The 16,610-nt window shown below is 46.9% G+C and overlaps 3 protein-coding genes across 4 annotated transcripts; all 3 read right to left on the bottom strand.

Moving 5' to 3' along the window:
* Positions 1-2,519: 2,519 nt before the first annotated feature.
* On the bottom strand, positions 2,520-3,726 carry LOC101783769 (non-symbiotic hemoglobin). Its single transcript, XM_004985081.2, has 4 exons — positions 3,483-3,726; positions 3,255-3,369; positions 2,989-3,105; positions 2,520-2,845 (listed from the first exon to the last, which is right to left on the bottom strand). The coding sequence occupies exons 1-4, from the start codon at positions 3,602-3,604 to the stop codon at positions 2,705-2,707; spliced, it is 495 nt and encodes a 164-aa protein (XP_004985138.1). The 5' UTR covers positions 3,605-3,726; the 3' UTR covers positions 2,520-2,704.
* Positions 3,727-4,389: 663 nt separating this feature from the next.
* LOC101783110 lies at positions 4,390-8,343 on the bottom strand. Of its 2 annotated transcripts, none has more exons than XM_004985079.4 (12): positions 8,101-8,343; positions 7,891-8,019; positions 7,730-7,808; positions 7,486-7,569; positions 7,023-7,139; positions 6,431-6,847; positions 5,890-6,296; positions 5,698-5,797; positions 5,556-5,612; positions 5,368-5,454; positions 5,148-5,276; positions 4,390-5,019 (listed from the first exon to the last, which is right to left on the bottom strand). In XM_004985079.4, exons 2-12 carry the CDS (start codon positions 7,911-7,913, stop codon positions 4,624-4,626), a joined length of 1,896 nt encoding a protein of 631 aa, XP_004985136.1. In that variant the 5' UTR covers positions 7,914-8,019; positions 8,101-8,343; the 3' UTR covers positions 4,390-4,623. The 2 variants fall into 2 exon arrangements, with proteins under 2 accessions (XP_004985136.1, XP_022679308.1); XM_022823573.1 differs by having other exon boundaries at positions 8,105-8,343.
* Positions 8,344-11,229: 2,886 nt separating this feature from the next.
* Positions 11,230-15,982, bottom strand: LOC101782690 (probable E3 ubiquitin-protein ligase ARI2). The gene is made up of 7 exons (XM_004985078.4): positions 15,511-15,982; positions 15,371-15,403; positions 14,978-15,254; positions 13,844-14,324; positions 12,172-12,720; positions 11,929-12,101; positions 11,230-11,790 (listed from the first exon to the last, which is right to left on the bottom strand). Exons 1-7 carry the CDS (start codon positions 15,682-15,684, stop codon positions 11,639-11,641), a joined length of 1,839 nt encoding a protein of 612 aa, XP_004985135.1. The 5' UTR covers positions 15,685-15,982; the 3' UTR covers positions 11,230-11,638.
* Between the last annotated feature and the right edge of the window lie 628 nt (positions 15,983-16,610).

Genomic DNA, 16,610 nt, shown 5'->3' with positions numbered 1-16,610 from the left:
GGGTGTGCGATGTGAGAAACGGTGAATGGACTCATACGAATCACGTGGGTGATGGCTGCCATGGCTCCGTTCATTTGTGATGGCGACCCTGGCTCCCTGTCGTCGCGGCGGTCCCGTCCCGGCAGGCGGCTAGCCAGCCAGCCCATGCCCCGGCCCCCGGGTGCCGGCCGCTTCTCGATCCCGCCGGCCGGTAGCCAACGGCGGCTGCATGCGGAGTGATTGGAGCTGTGCTGGAAGCCTGGAACGGCTGCTGACGCGTCCAGGGCCCCAGGGGCCAAGCTCTACGCCTGCATTATTGCTAACCACCCAAGTATGGCAAAATTATGATGGGTTCGTCGGTTTTTAAGAGTCGGAAGACCTCAAATTTGACCAAATTTATACAATAAAATATTAACATTCATAATACTGAACAAGTACCGTTAGTTTGTTCATTAAATAAATTTTTATAATATATCTATTCGGGCTATAAATTTTTATGAACCTCTCTATAATTTTGATCAAATATAAAATAATTTAACTCTAAAAAAATTAAAATAATTTATAATTTAAAATGGAGAGAGTACAATCAAATGTTTCATCGCCGAGCTAGCCCTACCGAACTTTAAATGGAGGGAGTACAGTCAAATGTTTCATCTGAGCTACCCCTACCGAACAAAATCGTCTGGGAATTCTGCTCCGTCGTCACAGCGACGACAGCAAGGGAATCCCAAGCGCTAATAGGCTCCTAGTAGGAGTACTACCACACATGCAGCGATGCAGAGAACACAAAATCGTCTGGGAATTCTGCTCCGTCGTCACAGCGACCACAGCAAGGGAATCACAAGCGCTAATAGGCTCCTAGTAGGAGTACTACCACACATGCAGCGATGCAGAGAACACAAAGGGGACGTTTGGTTCCTTTGCTTATTTTTAAGCAAATGTCACATCAATATTTAGATATTAATTAGGAGTATTAAACGTAGGCTATTTACAAAACCTATTACATAAGTAGAGGCTAAACAGCGAGATGAACCTATTAAGCCTAATTAATCCATCATTAGCAAATGTTTACTGTAGCAACACATTGTCAAATCATGGACTAATTAGGCTTAATAGATTCGTCTCACCGTTTAGCCTTCACTTATATAATGGATTTTGTAAATAGTCTACGTTTAATACTCCTAATTAGTATCTAAACATTGATGTGACACTTGCTTATTTTTAAAAATAAGCAAATGGAACCAAACCAGGCCAAAATCGTCTGGGAATTCTGCTCCGTCGTCACAGCGACCACAGCAAGGGAATCCCAAGCGCTAATAGGCTCCTAGTAGGAGTACTACCACACATGCAGCGATGCAGAGAACAGCAGAACCCGGACGGTCCGCACATAGCGACACGCAAATCCTGATCACTTTTCACTTTACTGTAGCGGTGCATCGCGGTCCCGTTCGGTAGCAGCCAAGATCTTCCAGTAGTCGAGCCCGTACCGCACTGATTGGGGTGGTTGGCCTACTCGCCCGGGGAGTTTGATCTGGCGCGGTGGCGCCTGTGCAACGTCACGTGGAACGCATTGGGTTTGAGGATTCATATCATCGGTGTCGTTAACAGGCGCGTGAGACATGCGTAACACTGTTGGTGTACTGTATTTCATCTCTCTCCTCACCAGCGCGTGTCGGTCGGTGCAATGTTTTTCTTACATCTCTATCCCCATTTTAGAATGGCCGGCCAAACGCCTAGCCTACTCGCGGGCTCCAGATGGTCGGCCCAAAGGCTGCAAAGGTCCAGCGCCTCTCTCTCATGGGTGATGGCCCAAAGCTGCAAAGGCCTAGCGGTTCAGCGCCTACCGGAGTAAGCGCGGCCCATGAGCCGTCATGACAGCATTCTTTTTCGTTTTCTCTTTACTCCCCCTCGTTGTTATCAATTGACTATGGCAACGGTATATATTTCAACGTCAGAAATTCTTGACAAACAACACATCACTATTTTAAAAAATTTCCTGGTTTAAAATTACGAGACCTAATTCAATAATTGGAAAGAGGCTAATATACCTTTTGTAAACTGAAACCTTTTTCTTTTTCTCCTTTCCCCCCTCGTTGTTATCAATTGACTATGGCAACGGTATAGATTTCAATCTTAGATATTCTTGCCAAACGACACATCACCAATTTAAAATTTCCTTTAACATATGAATTCATCAAATCTGAAAGCTTGATTTAAAATTATGAGACCTAATTCAATAATCGGAAAAACGCTAATATACCTTTTGTCAGCCCATATACAGTGGCGTAGCTAGGGGTATTCATAGGTATTCACGTGAATACCCATGATTTCGGGCCAAAGCTCTACTATAAGTATACTTTCAGTGTTAATACATATATAGAGCCACAGTAGTACGGTACACACTATCCCAGCTAAGAAATATCTATGTTCTTTTACAATGAATACCCAGGTTGAGAATGCTGCCTACGCCACTGCCCATATAGCATTTTTTTAAATAAAAGCTGTCATTTTTAAACCTAATATAGCAAGTTTCAAACACATGTCAAACGCGTAATGGTTACATCTTTATTCACTGTCCATCACAATAACAAAAGGACAATAATATACATGATCTGTCAAATTTCGAAAATGCACAGCACAAAGTCAAATCGGCAAGCAGAAGCAGCAACGGGAAATTTGAGGTGTTGCGTCATGGGGGGGCTCGGAGGCTGATCGAGTAGAAGCATCATGCAGCAGGCTTCATCTCCTGCTTGATGGCCGCCACCAGCTGGTTGTAAGCCTCGCTCCATGCGTTCTTCATCTCCAGGCTCCACATATCAGCCGGAAGCGCCTCCTTTATCGTCTCCAGCAGTGCGTACCCCGTCACCTGCATCGTTGTCAACGCGCGCGCGGTTAAGTCTATTGTAAGCATATGCTAGATTTCTAGAAGGGTAGATTGCTTTCTATCTGCTGTCTATTCCCAGGTCAAAAAGGTCGGTCACAGTTGGGGTGGTTGCTGGCGTGACTTGCCTCAAAGTGGCCGTCCGCGACGCCGTACTTGAAGTGCGTGGCGCCCAGCCTCTTGAGCGTCGTCTCCCTCACGGTGACCTTCCCGGCCTTCCGAAGCTGCGCCGCCGCCTCGCAGGTCTGCAGCATTGATCGCGACACGCATTAATTAGTTCCTGTCAGTCGTCCTCTGTACTTCATGGATAATTTCCACAGCCATCACGTTATATATTAGCTAGTTTCATTACTACATATATACTCCAACTATACTATCGTGAGAACGTACGTACCATGACAAAGACGGACATGGCGTGCGTCTTGAGCTTGGGGTTCTTCTCCAGCGGCACGTCGGAGTCGCGCAGGAACGAGAACATCTGCTTCGCCGACGGCGCGATCTCGAAGATCCTGCAGGAACAAACGCCCGGCGCCGTGTGCCAGTCAGTGTCGCGCGCACAATGCAACGTACGGTGATCCCATACAAAGCGCAGAGAACAACGATCGCGGCGTGCGTAGCGTACTTGAGGAAGAAGCGGAGGCCGAGGTTGGCCGAGTCCTTCTTCATGAGGGCCCACGACTTGAGCACCAGCGCCTCCTGCTCCTCGCTGAAGACGACCACGCCGTTCCCCTCCGCGAGCGCCATGCCTCTCCCTGCTTGTCGATTAGCTAGCTTGATGTGAAGTTGGTTGAGTGCGTAAGCGAGCACTGGACAGTAGTAGTGGATCGATGCACGTATCGCTGAGGAAATCGGCTGTGATTCGAGCCGAACTGGGGCGCGAGTTTATATAGGTCGATCTGCCCAGGCTTTGGGTGGCCCTTGGGGCACCCGACGAGCCAGGACGCGAGGACCGGGCACCGGTGGTGGCCATGTTGCGTTGATCCTCTGGTAGTGGCACGCGATTACGCATGCAGCACGGCGGAGTCGGGGGATGCCGGATGGGACTGGGGTTGTAGGCTCAAAACCATGTGCCGCTGCGACAAAAGGGAGGGCGGGTTGGGGTCATGGGGTGCAAACGCAGCGTAGAGCAGCTGCAGCTCGGGCGCCGTCAATAACGTGGGCGGCTGGGCGCGCGGAAAACAGCGGCGGGTTTCGGGAGTTCAAGTCAAAGTCTCGTTCCGTTCTTTCTTGCTCTCCAAGAAGCGTTCGTTTCGTACGCGCCAAAGGGCCAGGCCAATTCCACAAACTTGGCAAAAGCGTCCGGCCTTTCTTTTTCTTGGGCCGGTTTCTCGTTGGTCATGTCAGGCGGGCCTAACTTTGTTCTCGTACTACCTCAATTAAAGTCACAGTGTCCACTATCAAGGGTGCTGTGAGCTCCTCATAAAAAAAAAGGCGCTGTGAGCAGGCCCTGTTCTTGATTGGAACGTCGAAGTGTTTATGATCGATCGGCGGTACGAGGTCGAATTAATTTCTGTGAAACCTCTGTAAAATCTCTTCAGAAATTCCTGCGTTCCATCCAAGTGAGCGGGAGAGAGAGAATCCAGGTGCCCTCTATTCATTCATATTGACAGCAGATCGAGCACGTACCAAATCAGATGTCTCTGTACATACACCCCGCGCCCCGGTCCCCCGGATCTCATCTCGTTACACCTTGGGCCCGGCTCGGCAGTCGGCACGACGACCCGGGCCCGGCCACGGCCCCACGGTGATCTGACGGGCCACGATCACGGATCGGCACGCACCGCGCCGACCGGCCCGGCTTTCTCGAGCTGCCGGCCGCACGCGGGGGACCCGCCCACCAGCTCCTTGGCCAGCAGGTATCTGAACGCCAGGTTGTGGGGCCTCCACTCCACGCCGCCGCCGCCGACGCCCCGGCCGCGCGCCCGCCCGCCCTGCTGGCTCCGGCGCACTGCGTCCCGGAGGCCCTCGGGCAGGTGGCACTCGACGGCGGCAACCACCTCCTGCGCGCCCAGACCGGCGTCCCGCGCGTACAGCTCCAGGGCCTTGGGGAGGATTACCTTGTGCTGGCCCCGGCCGCGCACGCCGACGTTGGCGCGGATGTACTCCTCCTTCGCGGCCTCCAGCTGCTGGAACAGGCTCTTCGGGTTGTACAGCCGCACCTGACGAATGGAGAGGGTAACAGTTGGGAGGGAGATGAATCAATGTTCCGGAGCTGCTGGTGCTACGTGATGTCCGTGTGCGCCGTTGGGAGTTGGGTGTGATTGATCGATGCTGCGTGCGTACGTACCACTGGGTCCGAGTAGCTGCCGGAGGACAGCGCGAAGTGCACCAGCGGCTCCGGCCGGTCCACGGCGAAGCCTTGCAGCTCGTCCTTGTCCCTGGACTTCCATTTCGGGTAGAGCAGCAGCCTAAGCCACTGACAGGATTCATTCAATGGAGCGATGTTAGGCTGAGGCCTGAATGGGAAGGTGAAATCATGCAGGACACCAGGAGGCATAACAGCAAACCTGTCCAGAAGAATGCGCTCGGCAACACAAGATCTGGTACTCTATCAGCTCCGCGTTTACTCTTTGGCCACTAATGATGTAGGATACCTGTGGCGCAAAAAGCAAGGTCGTCACAAATTCAGAATGAGATACAGGAATGACATTATATCTGAAATATGGCAATTTGAGAGTTTTTTTTTTGTTCTCACCTTGGTTAGCAGGATTCTCTTGCTGTTACTCTGTGGAATCCCGTATTCGATATGGGCCTGAAAACAACAAATGTTTAGATTGAACTCCATCTGTTGAAAAATTAGAGTAAGATGTCAAGGTACAGGGCATGAAACTAGTTACATGCATCATCATTGCATTATGCACATTGATCCAGAAAGCAAGCTTCTCTTCATGTTTCATCCCACTGAGATCAGCAGTTTCTAGAAGCTGTACAAGTGACCTACAAAGTGGCATCTTTAACTAGTCAGCAAATGGTTGCACGGATAAATTTATTCTCTATCAGCTATAAAAGGTCACTGGAAAAATACTCACATATATTTGCGCAACATATCTTTAACATCAGCAGACCTCTGATCACCCTTGCAAAGAGCAGAAACCTCAACCACAGAATCATACTGTAGACCCAGCTCCCTTGATTCGCCATTGCCTAATGCGTTCTCCTGCCACGCCTCAATGAAGCTCTCTTTCCTGCACCTGGGGCTCCAAATATCTGCGGTATATTTCGAAGATAATCCACTTGCTGATGAAAAGGATGAGCAGGGTGAGGGGAAGAAGGCATGTTGAACTGTGGGAACGTCTCTCAGCCGTATGTATATGGCAGCAATGCATTTGATCATGTCCTCGGATATCTTGTTAGGCGTCTGAGGAACATGATCTGCAACCCTGGTCCCTAATATATCTGCCAAACTCACTATACCAGAATCCATGCACTTCCCTTCCTGGTAATCGAAAATAATCATGTTAGAATTCCATAGGTCAAAATTGCTACATACAACATGTGCAAGAGAGATCATGTAGCAAACTGATTAAAATAGTTGGAACAATAAGAGAGGTTTTAGACATCATTCTGTACCTCAACAAATGATAGAGGCGAAGTATGGCATGGTTTCAGAGCTCTAGCAAGATTGTTTGCTGAAGGAGATACCCTGACGGAACGGTGAAGAAGCGAGGAATGGCTGCGTACGATATTGGTCTTTTCGTGGCTAGTTTCGCTTGTAGAAGTTGTAGGTGTCGACTTGCGTGCCAAGACCATTCGACTGGACTGCGCTAGTTGGTGCTTCCTTGGGGTTGAGAAGTCCAGTTCTGAAGCTGCAGATAGTATGCCTGAAAAAGACCTTGCTGATTGATTGACGCTTTCCATGTCACAAGAAGAATTGGCAGGGCAAAATTGTTGTTCAAAGGCCTTTCGGTAGAGAGTCAGGAGATGTTGCTCCAAGCATATGACCTCTAGCTCTAGTACTGCAATCTCCTTTATTAGCTCCTCTGTTGGCTGTGATATCATGGAAGAAAGAAAAGTGCTATGTGAATTACTGAAAACTCTATCTTCAGAATAACTTACACAGTATGCAGTTCGGAAGTAAATCATTACAATGAGATGGTAAAATATTTTCTCTTTATTTTCTTTCTCTCTTTCCAGACCCACTACATTGGAAAAGGAGTTTCACCTTTGGAATGCAGCTCTCATTTGATGAAAGAATAGCACAAGGCTTGTAACCCAGTGCTTTCTCAAGAGCACGGCGCATGACAAATTGATCATTTAGTCGCTTCTCAAGGACTTGAACCTGAAGTAGCAGCATCATAAGTATCAAAACCAAATCAGAATTTCATAATAACATATTGCAAGAATGAATTATGCTGTTTTTTTCTCGAGCACATAATGAATTATGCTATTTACAGAGTTCGAAGTATCTATAGCAATTTTAATCATGACATTCTTATCCTTGACAACTTTGGACATATAAATTAATCCATACATATGACATTTAAGAAAATTAGCATTGCCAAATGTGAGAACTGTGGAACTGGTTGAAAGAGATCTAAAATGAGCAAGAACCTATGGTGATGGTCCTAAGGAAGGAACATTTTAAGACAAACTGAAGGAGAAAACGAGCTGATATCTGATTTTACCTCTCGCTTCAATGAGCATGGAAGCTCATTAGGACAGGACGGCATCTTACTGGTGCTGTTCTGATCCTTCAGTTCCCCGGCATCCTTTCATACAACAGGAATGGTAAGAGAGGCAAGCTGAAGAGAAATCTGATTATTTCTAGTCGGAACAGTTGCAATCCATGGCACATAACAGACACCTTCAATAAAGTGAAGAACCAAGAGCTAATCTGACATCTTTTTTTCTCAACAACCGGAAGCTTACCTGTTGATGCTGAGCATGAGCAAGGCACCTCGGCGAAGAAGAATCCACACTATCCATTCTGAGCACTCTGATAGAATCACTGCCAATGCATATTCCAGGGTTTTGTGAGCAAAGTTAAATATGCAGTTCGTCAAACTGCATAATGCAAACAGGGTGCGCACCTCTTGGAGCGGCCGTGAGACATCGCTAGTCAGGCAGAGCTATGAGGCTACAGCTCCTCCGCCGGCCGCTGCCACAGAGCTCAAGAAGGCTTCCCCCATCGTGACCTTGCTCGAGCAAGCCGCTGGAATCTGTCCCCGCATTGCAGGTTAGTGAACTGTAAAGAGCAGATGGTTCTGGTAGAGACTAAAAAGGGGAGACCCAGCATCTACCTGCCTCACAGGTGAATCGTCGTCCACGGCAAGTGGAAGCTGGAGTTGTTGCCGGGGAGTTGATCACCTACTAAAGCCTTGACCTGCTGATGCCTTTTCCTTTTGTTCCTCCGCTGAAAGTTCCTTCTTCTTCCCCGGCCCCCCTCTCCTGCTTCTTGTGAGGTGAGAGGAGAGGACAACCGAGGAGTGGAGGACTGAGGGTGATGAACTTGAGGCACTCCTCTCCACTCCACGCCACCCCGCCCCACCCCACTACACTGCAGGTACAGTGGTGGTGGTACTGTTCCTTGAGGTTATATCAGAACAGCACTCCAGATCGGTCCTGTGTCCGGCTATTCCGATGCTTTATTTATTGTGGCAAGTCCCTTTTATATTTATGCCTGCGACTCCTAAGACTTACCAACTTCTTTTCTATTTTATGCTTAGGCAGAGAGAGAGCAGAGCTCAGAGAAGGGCCTCACTCTATTCTATTATATCCTGATCTGTCTCATTTTACTCTTGTTTATGCACGCAGGGTAATTTTACGCCGTCCAAGGCTGCTGACCTTTTCACCTCTGTCACCTCATAATCGTCCTATCAGAAAATCGATTAGTAAATAAATAGCAGAATCTTCTGCCACATTGAGCATCTGCTGTTTAGCGAGGAAGTTTTCTTTTTCTTTTTTTTTTGTGAAACATGAGGGTGTTTTATTTCCATTTCCTGAATACGATGCTCCTATTTCTTACGGTAGAAAGGGTGATCCGAGTCCATTGTTGTTTGAGAGTTTTTTGATCGGCAATGATGAGATGAGCCGGTCACATGCAGATAAAAAGGACTGCAAGCAACGCAGCAGGACAGTGGCATGCATGGCTTTTGTTTGACCCTGTGACCGACTCTGCTCCGGTAATTGATGGAGCTCGTCCTATATGGTTATATGTCTTTACATGGCTTTTCAAAAAAAAAAATTGTCTTTACATGACCACACCACGCCGCAGAGGCTCAGATAGTCAGACGTGACCGAGTTCGTGCCGGGGCAGCTCGTTGCAGCCAAGGACGCGGCCGGCCAAGGCGACGAGCCGGTGAGCTTGTCATCTCGTCGCCTAGAGAGAGGCGCTCCTTTGCCTTGATGCACACTGCTTAGCATCCAGCGACTCCTGTCACTGCTGCGCCTCCAAAAGAAAATTTTTGGCGGGTCATGTGACGCGGTCGCGCACTGTACTGATGTCGTCCGCCCGTGTGTATGTACCACAGTACCAGTGCTCACTCACAAGGTCGTCACAGCCGGCACTGTCATGATGCTGCTACAGCCAACAGATCCTCATGTCTGGACCAACCCGGCAACCCTAGTTAACATCTCCTGTTCATCACTTGCTCAACCTCAAATGGCTCGACAAATCTTTGACTGCCCAGTGAGACGCAGCAGTTACTACAAGGAGGACCTCCCAAAAGAAGAAGATGAAGCAGGACCTCCCGTACCAAACGCTCCACAAAAAAGAAATCCTACGCGAGACGACCGCATACATGGCTCGATCGTGTCGAGTCGCTTTGGTCTTTGGGCAAGTAGCAGGATGAGGATACATGACAAGCGCTACGTCGAAGGGTATAGCGGTTGGATTGGTAGGTGCTCAATGCCATCTGCAGTGTGCCCCCAGCTATATCCCGGGCGTCACGTAGCCGCTTGTCACGGAATCTTGGGCTCTTTACCTTTAGGGGTGCCCTTAATGCCAGTGCAGTTAGCTGTGGGCTTGGCGCCCCAACTGTTCCAGAAGCAGCGATGGATGCGGATGCAGGGGCAGCAGCGTCCCTGTCTCGCATGCGCGCTGTGGGTACAGCGCACGCGCGCAGTACCGCACCATCTGATCGGCCCTCTTTTGGTCTGCACAAGCCGTCACGCCTTTTTGTGATTACCAGTGAGCAAATAATAGCTGCTCAGTAGACCAAAAAAAAATCTCGACTGAATGTTTTGGGCCATCTTTTTCTTGGATGCGCAATGTGTGTGGTGTGATGAGCTGGTTCTGTAAACTAGCCACTTGTTTGCTGCATCTCCGGTTCTCCGAGAGGAGGCAGGCGAGGAGCGCACGCACGTTGCCGCTTCGTGTCTGCTGATGACTCCTCTCCCGGCTGGATTACAATGATTTTGGCCGCGACCAGAGGCCACCACCACTAGCACTAAGATCCAAACGATGCTGCCAATGACGGCCAGGGAAGCCGTGCCGGTTGTAACGACAAGGGGAACCTTGGTAACCCTACTTATCCGCGTAATAAAATCTCAGTGGGGAGGGGGACTAAAGAAACGCCCCGGCGACAGACATGCTCGAGGTTTCATGTGCTCTTGGACCCTCTACCCGGCTACTGGCTGTAAACAATCGCTGGAAGGAGTAGGTGAGGCGAGGTACCAGCGGTAAGAAGCCACGGATGCTGCGGTGGTGATGAACTCATGCAACATTGGAAACCAGCTCCCGGGGGATTTGATTATGGAAGCGTCTCTGGCCGAGATCCAGAAAGATTCTTCTCATCGGTTCTCCAAGCTGTCAGGGGCTAAACAAACTTGCCAGCAACTACGAGTAAACACTAAACACTCCGACCGTGGCAAACTGGGGCGTCCTATTAGCGAAGTCAAGGCTGCAGAGCTCGAGCGATTTCTCTTCTGCTAGCACAGTAGTACATAGCAAAGCTAGTAGCTAGACTTTTACGAATTGAAAGGACAAATGTTTCCTACTGAAGAGGACAATACAGAGTGTTCTTTCACGCACTAGATTCTCAAGTGTGTGCATGGTACAAGTGCTCCCCGATTCCGATAAGCCACCATATGCGTGTCTCTTTGCATGGGTCCTACAAAGCTACCATGGCTAGATGCTACGTTTCAACGCACGGTCCAAAGCCTTGACAAAGAAACATAAGAGACGAGGAAGGAGCACACTCTGAACAAGCAAGATGAAGATTTCCACGAATGGTGCATGGACATCTTGCAGCCCCTCCAGTCGTTGCAGTTCATTATACAGTTAACCATACGAATCTGGCATGCGCATGCCCAGTAAACCGAGATTTCAGAGTTATTATTCAAAATGGCCCTACAAACTAGCCGGTCTTGGACCAAGATGGTTGGTTATTTCCACACAGGGCACAATTTTCACCATGAATCTGTAGCAATTTTAAGAGAGTCTGCATTGTCACCATAACCACTCATTTCCAGGAAAATAAGTACTACATTCGAGTCAAAAGCCAGTTCCTTCACCATGCTGCATACATTATGTTTGGAATTGTTAACACAAAGCACAGTGAAGTTCTATTCCAAAATGCCCTCATCTTGTTTGAGGGGTAGAACTAGCTTTATCACAACTATCAACATTGGCTTCAAACCCTGTCATGATAAGCAAGATATCATGTAAAAGCTACTCTATTTCTTGGGAACCTAGCACCAGCGTAAAAATTGCAATCAAGATACTCTATGGTGGTAAGGCAGCAAAAAAGAACGGTAATTTTCCTTTATGTAGCTGAATAAGCTCAGGTCAGCTGTACAGTTCCAAGGAATGTCCTTCACCCATCAGGTATTGAAGTTTCAGATCTTGTCTGCCACTTCAGCTGGCACATTGAGATCAAAAAGTGCACCACCACCATTAGCATCTTGCCTCTCTCGCTTGTGAGGTCGCACCCTATTTTCAGAACTCGAGCCATGCAACTCAGGAGCCCGCTTTCCTAGGTTAGTCGATGCTGCACAGCAAATTGGAATATGCATCAACATCTAAAAATAAATGGGATAGCTCTAAAAATGGTGATGCTTCCCGTGTGATCGTAAACTGAATAAAGGAAATGCCATATAAAATACAATTTTCACCATCATCATCATACCATGTTGGCTCCTGTGTTCGTCCTGAATACGTTTTGTTGACTGCGAACTTTGTTCAGCAGAATCCCAGCTAATATCGAGCTCTGATGCCCTATCAAGACCCTTGGATTTGTATGGAGCGATGTTATGAGGTGTGCGCAGAGGATATAACAAATCATTCTCGATGCACTGATACCTGCAAAACAGTAAAATTAGTACACAATTTGTATATGGACTGCCAAAACTTTGTTGGCAAGAGTTCTTACATTTGCTTGCAGAGCCGATCTACCACATTGGAAAGATTGATGACATGCTTCATTGTATCCATAACCTCATCATCAGTAAAATTTTGAAAATCCTTCTCAAGAAAACCAGATAGTCTTTCAACGTTAAATTCTAGTTGTTGCTGCTGATCCTCAAATAAATTTTGCTTCAGTTCTCTTTCCTCAGGAGTCATCTCATCCTTGAAAATCTCATCACCAAACATGTAGAATGCAAAGGGATAAGAATACGAAAGAACACGCCTTGATCTGAATAGCCTATTTAACCCATTTATCACCCAAGAGTAATCTTTTATCTTGGACTCCTTATTTTCAGAAATGGATATCTTCCCCTGGATGTCATTCTTTAGCTTTGCTTCCTGCTTAAGAGAATCAGTGTGAGCCTTGTATCTGTTGTGGTAGTGCATATATCTATAGAGGTCTCTCCTTGCTTGCTCTGTCTTCTTAGTCTGATCATCAGTGAACCGGCCACAACTGTGGCCACTAATACTTGACCACGTATGATCTCTACCAGTAGCACCACCACATAACCAACTACATTCAAAAGTATCACATAAAAATTTGAAGTAACATAACACTTAAAATCTTAATCACAAAAGGAGAAGAGAATAAGATAAAGAAAGAGACACAAAAATAGAAAGGAACCTCAATCTGGGCATACAACTTTCAGGAAAACATAATGGGAAACCAAGTTTAACAGTCAAAATAACTTTTCTACCTATCTGCCACATGCTTATGAAGAGCCCATCTAGACTCATGGCAAATGATTAAGTTTGCAACACCTCTTACAAGCGTATGCCATATGATCTACTTCCTACAAGGGAGTGCCACTAGCCCACTACTGCATCTAAGCCTATAGTGGATCTGATTATATAGAAAACTTAAATGCGTTAGTAAGGAATTTGCCACCACCACGTTATATGGTCAGTGCTCACATCCTAAAAGGAGTATTTAGCATACACAGTTAAGAGCGCCAGAGCGGTAACATATATGCTTTTGCCAAAGCTGCACATAACTACAGGTAAAATACTGGATTCATTGTCAACACTAGCCCTAATTCTGTGGCAATTTAAATGGTGATCTACTGAAACTACCAAAACATCTTGTTCTTAAAAAAAAGAGAACGTAAAAGAGCAATCAATGGTAAGGTACCACAATATCTATGTACCAATATTAACAGAAGAATCATCTCACAGGCAAGCTACCAATCAGTCCTAATGAATCAGTAACTAACTAATCAAAGGGACAAATGCTATGTACCTTCCAAGCATTTAATTGTATGTTTGTGGTTTAGATATTGAGACAACCACCATAGTATGTTCTCTTGGCGATAGTTAACTATGTAAATATTCCACAAATGACAACCTAATAGTTTGTGCATGAATAACCTACAGAATTTTGATACAAGATAAATTCACCAGATTCTTTTACAAAACAACTTGCAACTAGATATACAACATTACAGAAGTATACAACTGATAAATTAAATTATAATAAAACATAAAGACAAAAAAACTAGGAAACAAGAATACATTGTTATATTGCCAAAATAACAATCAAGAGGAAGACTTCATTACAAAGAATGACCTCATCCACTCAAACCAAGTCTAGCAGTTGGTAATTGGAAGAAGCGATGCTGAAGAATAAGGAACCTCACCAGAATGCTTGTCCACAAATACATGCAACCAGGTTGCAGCCACCATTCTTCTCCACAGGTTTGTGGCACTTGGGACAGGGTTTAGTATTTACTGTTATCCAATTCACTGTTTCTGATTCATCACGGCATTTCTTGATCCAGAGCTCCCACATCATGCAGGAACACGGCGAGTGTGCTTGTAAGGAACAATTAAAACAAAACTGGCATCCACATGCGCATTCCACCTCACAATAAATATCACCTTTGACACGTATAGCATTTCCACAATGCGGTACGCTTGGGCACCACTTCACCGTATCGTTATCCTCAATATATGATTCCAGCAAAAATCTCTCAAAGCGTTCTGCAAGGTCTGGGCGCCTTGCAATGACTAGTTTCCGGATTACTGCCTCATCACAAATAGCATTGCACTTTGGAGCCATGCACCTGACACGCCGGCTCTGGCCCTCATTTATTTTCACAATGAAATATCCAGTCCAACCTAGGTGGGGGATAGGAAATGTGTGGTAAATAGCTAAGCAGGAAAAACTAGGCGCAGCAAAGCTAATTTGTAGAATGTTGTCCCCTTTTGCTTCTCTATGTAGGTGGTCGTGGTCAGGGAGCGGTAGCACAAAAGTTGCCATTCATATAAAGCTAAAACTACTGTGATAGAATTCAAAGCCCACTCTAAATAGAAAATTCAGATAAAGTTCATGTATGAATTGACACATCATTCTTGAAAAAGTGCACAAAAGTATGCAATGATTTAAAGTAAAAATAACACAATGATTATACATACAAATGGCAAGTAATACCTCCTACTCTCCTAGGTCAGTTTAGTGCATGATGTTCAAATACAGGTGCCTCCAAATGATGAATGTGAGCTACAGGTAGAAACAACGTTGAACCATTTTATTGCTACTATGAGGTTCGAAAGCTGTTAGCAAGCTTCTCATACCAAACAGATCTTGCAACTCCTAGTGGACAAGAGCCAGACTGTTAATTAGCATGGTAGTCAAGAGGTGTCATTCATCAAACTTTTTTGCTAAGAATAATGTATTGCGCAATTTCTCTATCAGAATCTAATAACTGGAACACATGCAAAAGTTGAAAATGATGAAATCACCCGGATCATCGTAAATAGACATTACTCACAATCGTTGCAGTAGTTGTGGCCACAATCCATCTCGGAGGCAGCCGAGGGGGGCACATCCTCGTAACAAACATCACAGGTCACCTCCGTCGAGGAGGTTGGGCCGGCATTATTGGCGTACTGAAGAGGAATACCAGCCTCTGAGAACAGCCTGTCCCTGCCCTTCTGATCGAGAAGCTCGAAAATCCTCTCCACGTCCCAGCGGTAGTGGATGAGGAGCGTCCGGGCGTGATGCTCCCTCAACCCTAGCAGCTCTATCACCTTCCTAAGATCCTCCCTCTACAAACCCACAAACGCCCAAACCACAAAACGGATTTGAAAAAAAAATAAAAGTCAGCACCAGAAAATAGCGTATAGTGTGGAAACCGAACGCGACGGAGAGCTCCCGCAGTCACCTGTGCCAACAAGAGGGATTCCTTGGTGATCACCTGCGACAAGAACGAAACAAGGAAGGAATCCGTAAGCAAAAGGAAGCAATCGGGGCAGCCTAGCGATGGAAACAGAGGGGAGGGCAAAATCAGAGCAGGAAGCTTACGGATGAGGAGGACCAATGGCAGTCCTCGAGGTGCTCGTCCTCGAGGACCTGGAGGACGGACTCTTCTAGGGCGTCGTCCTCCTGATCGCTAAGGTAGCAGTCGTCGTCGTCTTCCTCCTGCTCCAATTCCGATGAGGACACCGGCGGCGAGGCCTCCTCGGCGTCGCGACCCATCTGGCGACACCGATCGGATCAGCCCCCGAATCGAAACGGCCGGCGATGGGACCCCCTCCCGCGCGGAATAGTGGGGAACGGATTGGCGGATAGGGTCGGGGGCAAGAGGCGGCGCGGGCGGGGACGGTGGGGTTAGAGAAATCCCGGCGCGGGCGGGGCGCGAATGGAGGAGGGGATGGGGGCGGCGAAGCTAAGACGGGAAACCAAAGGGGGGAGGCGGCGGCGCAGGAGTTGCGGGGTGTGGCCGGAATTGGGGAAGGCTGGGCTGGTGTATTGCGGCGTGCTGGTACAAGTGAGGAAAATGAAGGGGGTAAATGTGAAAGTGGCACCGATACCATACGGTTGCATTTCTTATTTCCAGTGGATGAAGATTTGGACTTCGTAGGTGATGGAATTTCGATTCGAACTTCAGGGTGGATATAATTTATTATTTCAACTCAAAATGCGTGAGGTTAATTGCTTTACATTAAATTTAGTATTTTACAAACTTGAGAACTAGTTTTGTGCGATACATGCTCGAATATGAATATGATCGTGTTTATATCACCTTAATAGTTTAGAAGGATAGAATTAACTTATAATATTTTGTTCTTCAGCTACAGAAGCCCTCAGTTAGCCTGTGTTACATTAAGCGAGGACTAAATATGGTACTATGTATACACGGACGAGTTCCTTTAATTTTGAGTTTGGGGAGAGTCTTTTTTTTGCCGCCTATATATAGAGAGAGAGGGAGTTGAGTTGGTGACACCATCCAAAAATAATAGCAATTTTGGTACACCACCAAAATTTTCATGATCACAAAATGAACGTTTAAATACTGTTCATGTTTATAGTTGCCATATACAGAGGGAAGGTGGAGAGTGGTGATAGATTAGGCCTCTAACTCTAAATCTATATAGAGGGAATAAAAAAATGTGATTGTCCAG

The sequence above is a fragment of the Setaria italica genome, chromosome IX, assembly GCF_000263155.2.
Source record: "Setaria italica strain Yugu1 chromosome IX, Setaria_italica_v2.0, whole genome shotgun sequence".
In the NCBI taxonomy this organism is placed as follows: Eukaryota; Viridiplantae; Streptophyta; class Magnoliopsida; order Poales; family Poaceae; genus Setaria; species Setaria italica.
The sequence above is the reverse complement of the archived record's forward strand: the minus strand, read 5'-3'. Positions and strand labels throughout refer to the sequence as shown.

Coding starts and splice junctions, on each gene's coding strand:
- LOC101783769 (XM_004985081.2), bottom strand. CDS start 3,604: ATGGCGCTCGCGGAGGGGAACGGCGTGGTCGTCTTCAGCGAGGAGCAG. Junction 3,370..3,482: donor GGCCTCCGCTTCTTCCTCAA/GTACGCTACGCA, acceptor TTGTTCCTGCAG/GATCTTCGAGATCGCGCCGT. Junction 3,106..3,254: donor CCATGTCCGTCTTTGTCATG/GTACGTACGTTC, acceptor TCAATGCTGCAG/ACCTGCGAGGCGGCGGCGCA.
- LOC101783110 (XM_004985079.4), bottom strand. CDS start 7,913: ATGTCTCACGGCCGCTCCAAGAG. Junction 7,809..7,890: donor TCTCACGGCCGCTCCAAGAG/GTGCGCACCCTG, acceptor ATGCATTGGCAG/TGATTCTATCAGAGTGCTCA. Junction 7,140..7,485: donor CATGCTCATTGAAGCGAGAG/GTAAAATCAGAT, acceptor CTGCTACTTCAG/GTTCAAGTCCTTGAGAAGCG.
- LOC101782690 (XM_004985078.4), bottom strand. CDS start 15,684: ATGGGTCGCGACGCCGAGGAGGCCTCGCCGCCGGTGTCCTCATCGGAA. Junction 15,255..15,370: donor AATCCCTCTTGTTGGCACAG/GTGACTGCGGGA, acceptor GTGGGTTTGTAG/AGGGAGGATCTTAGGAAGGT. Junction 11,791..11,928: donor CGAACACAGGAGCCAACATG/GTATGATGATGA, acceptor TTTGCTGTGCAG/CATCGACTAACCTAGGAAAG.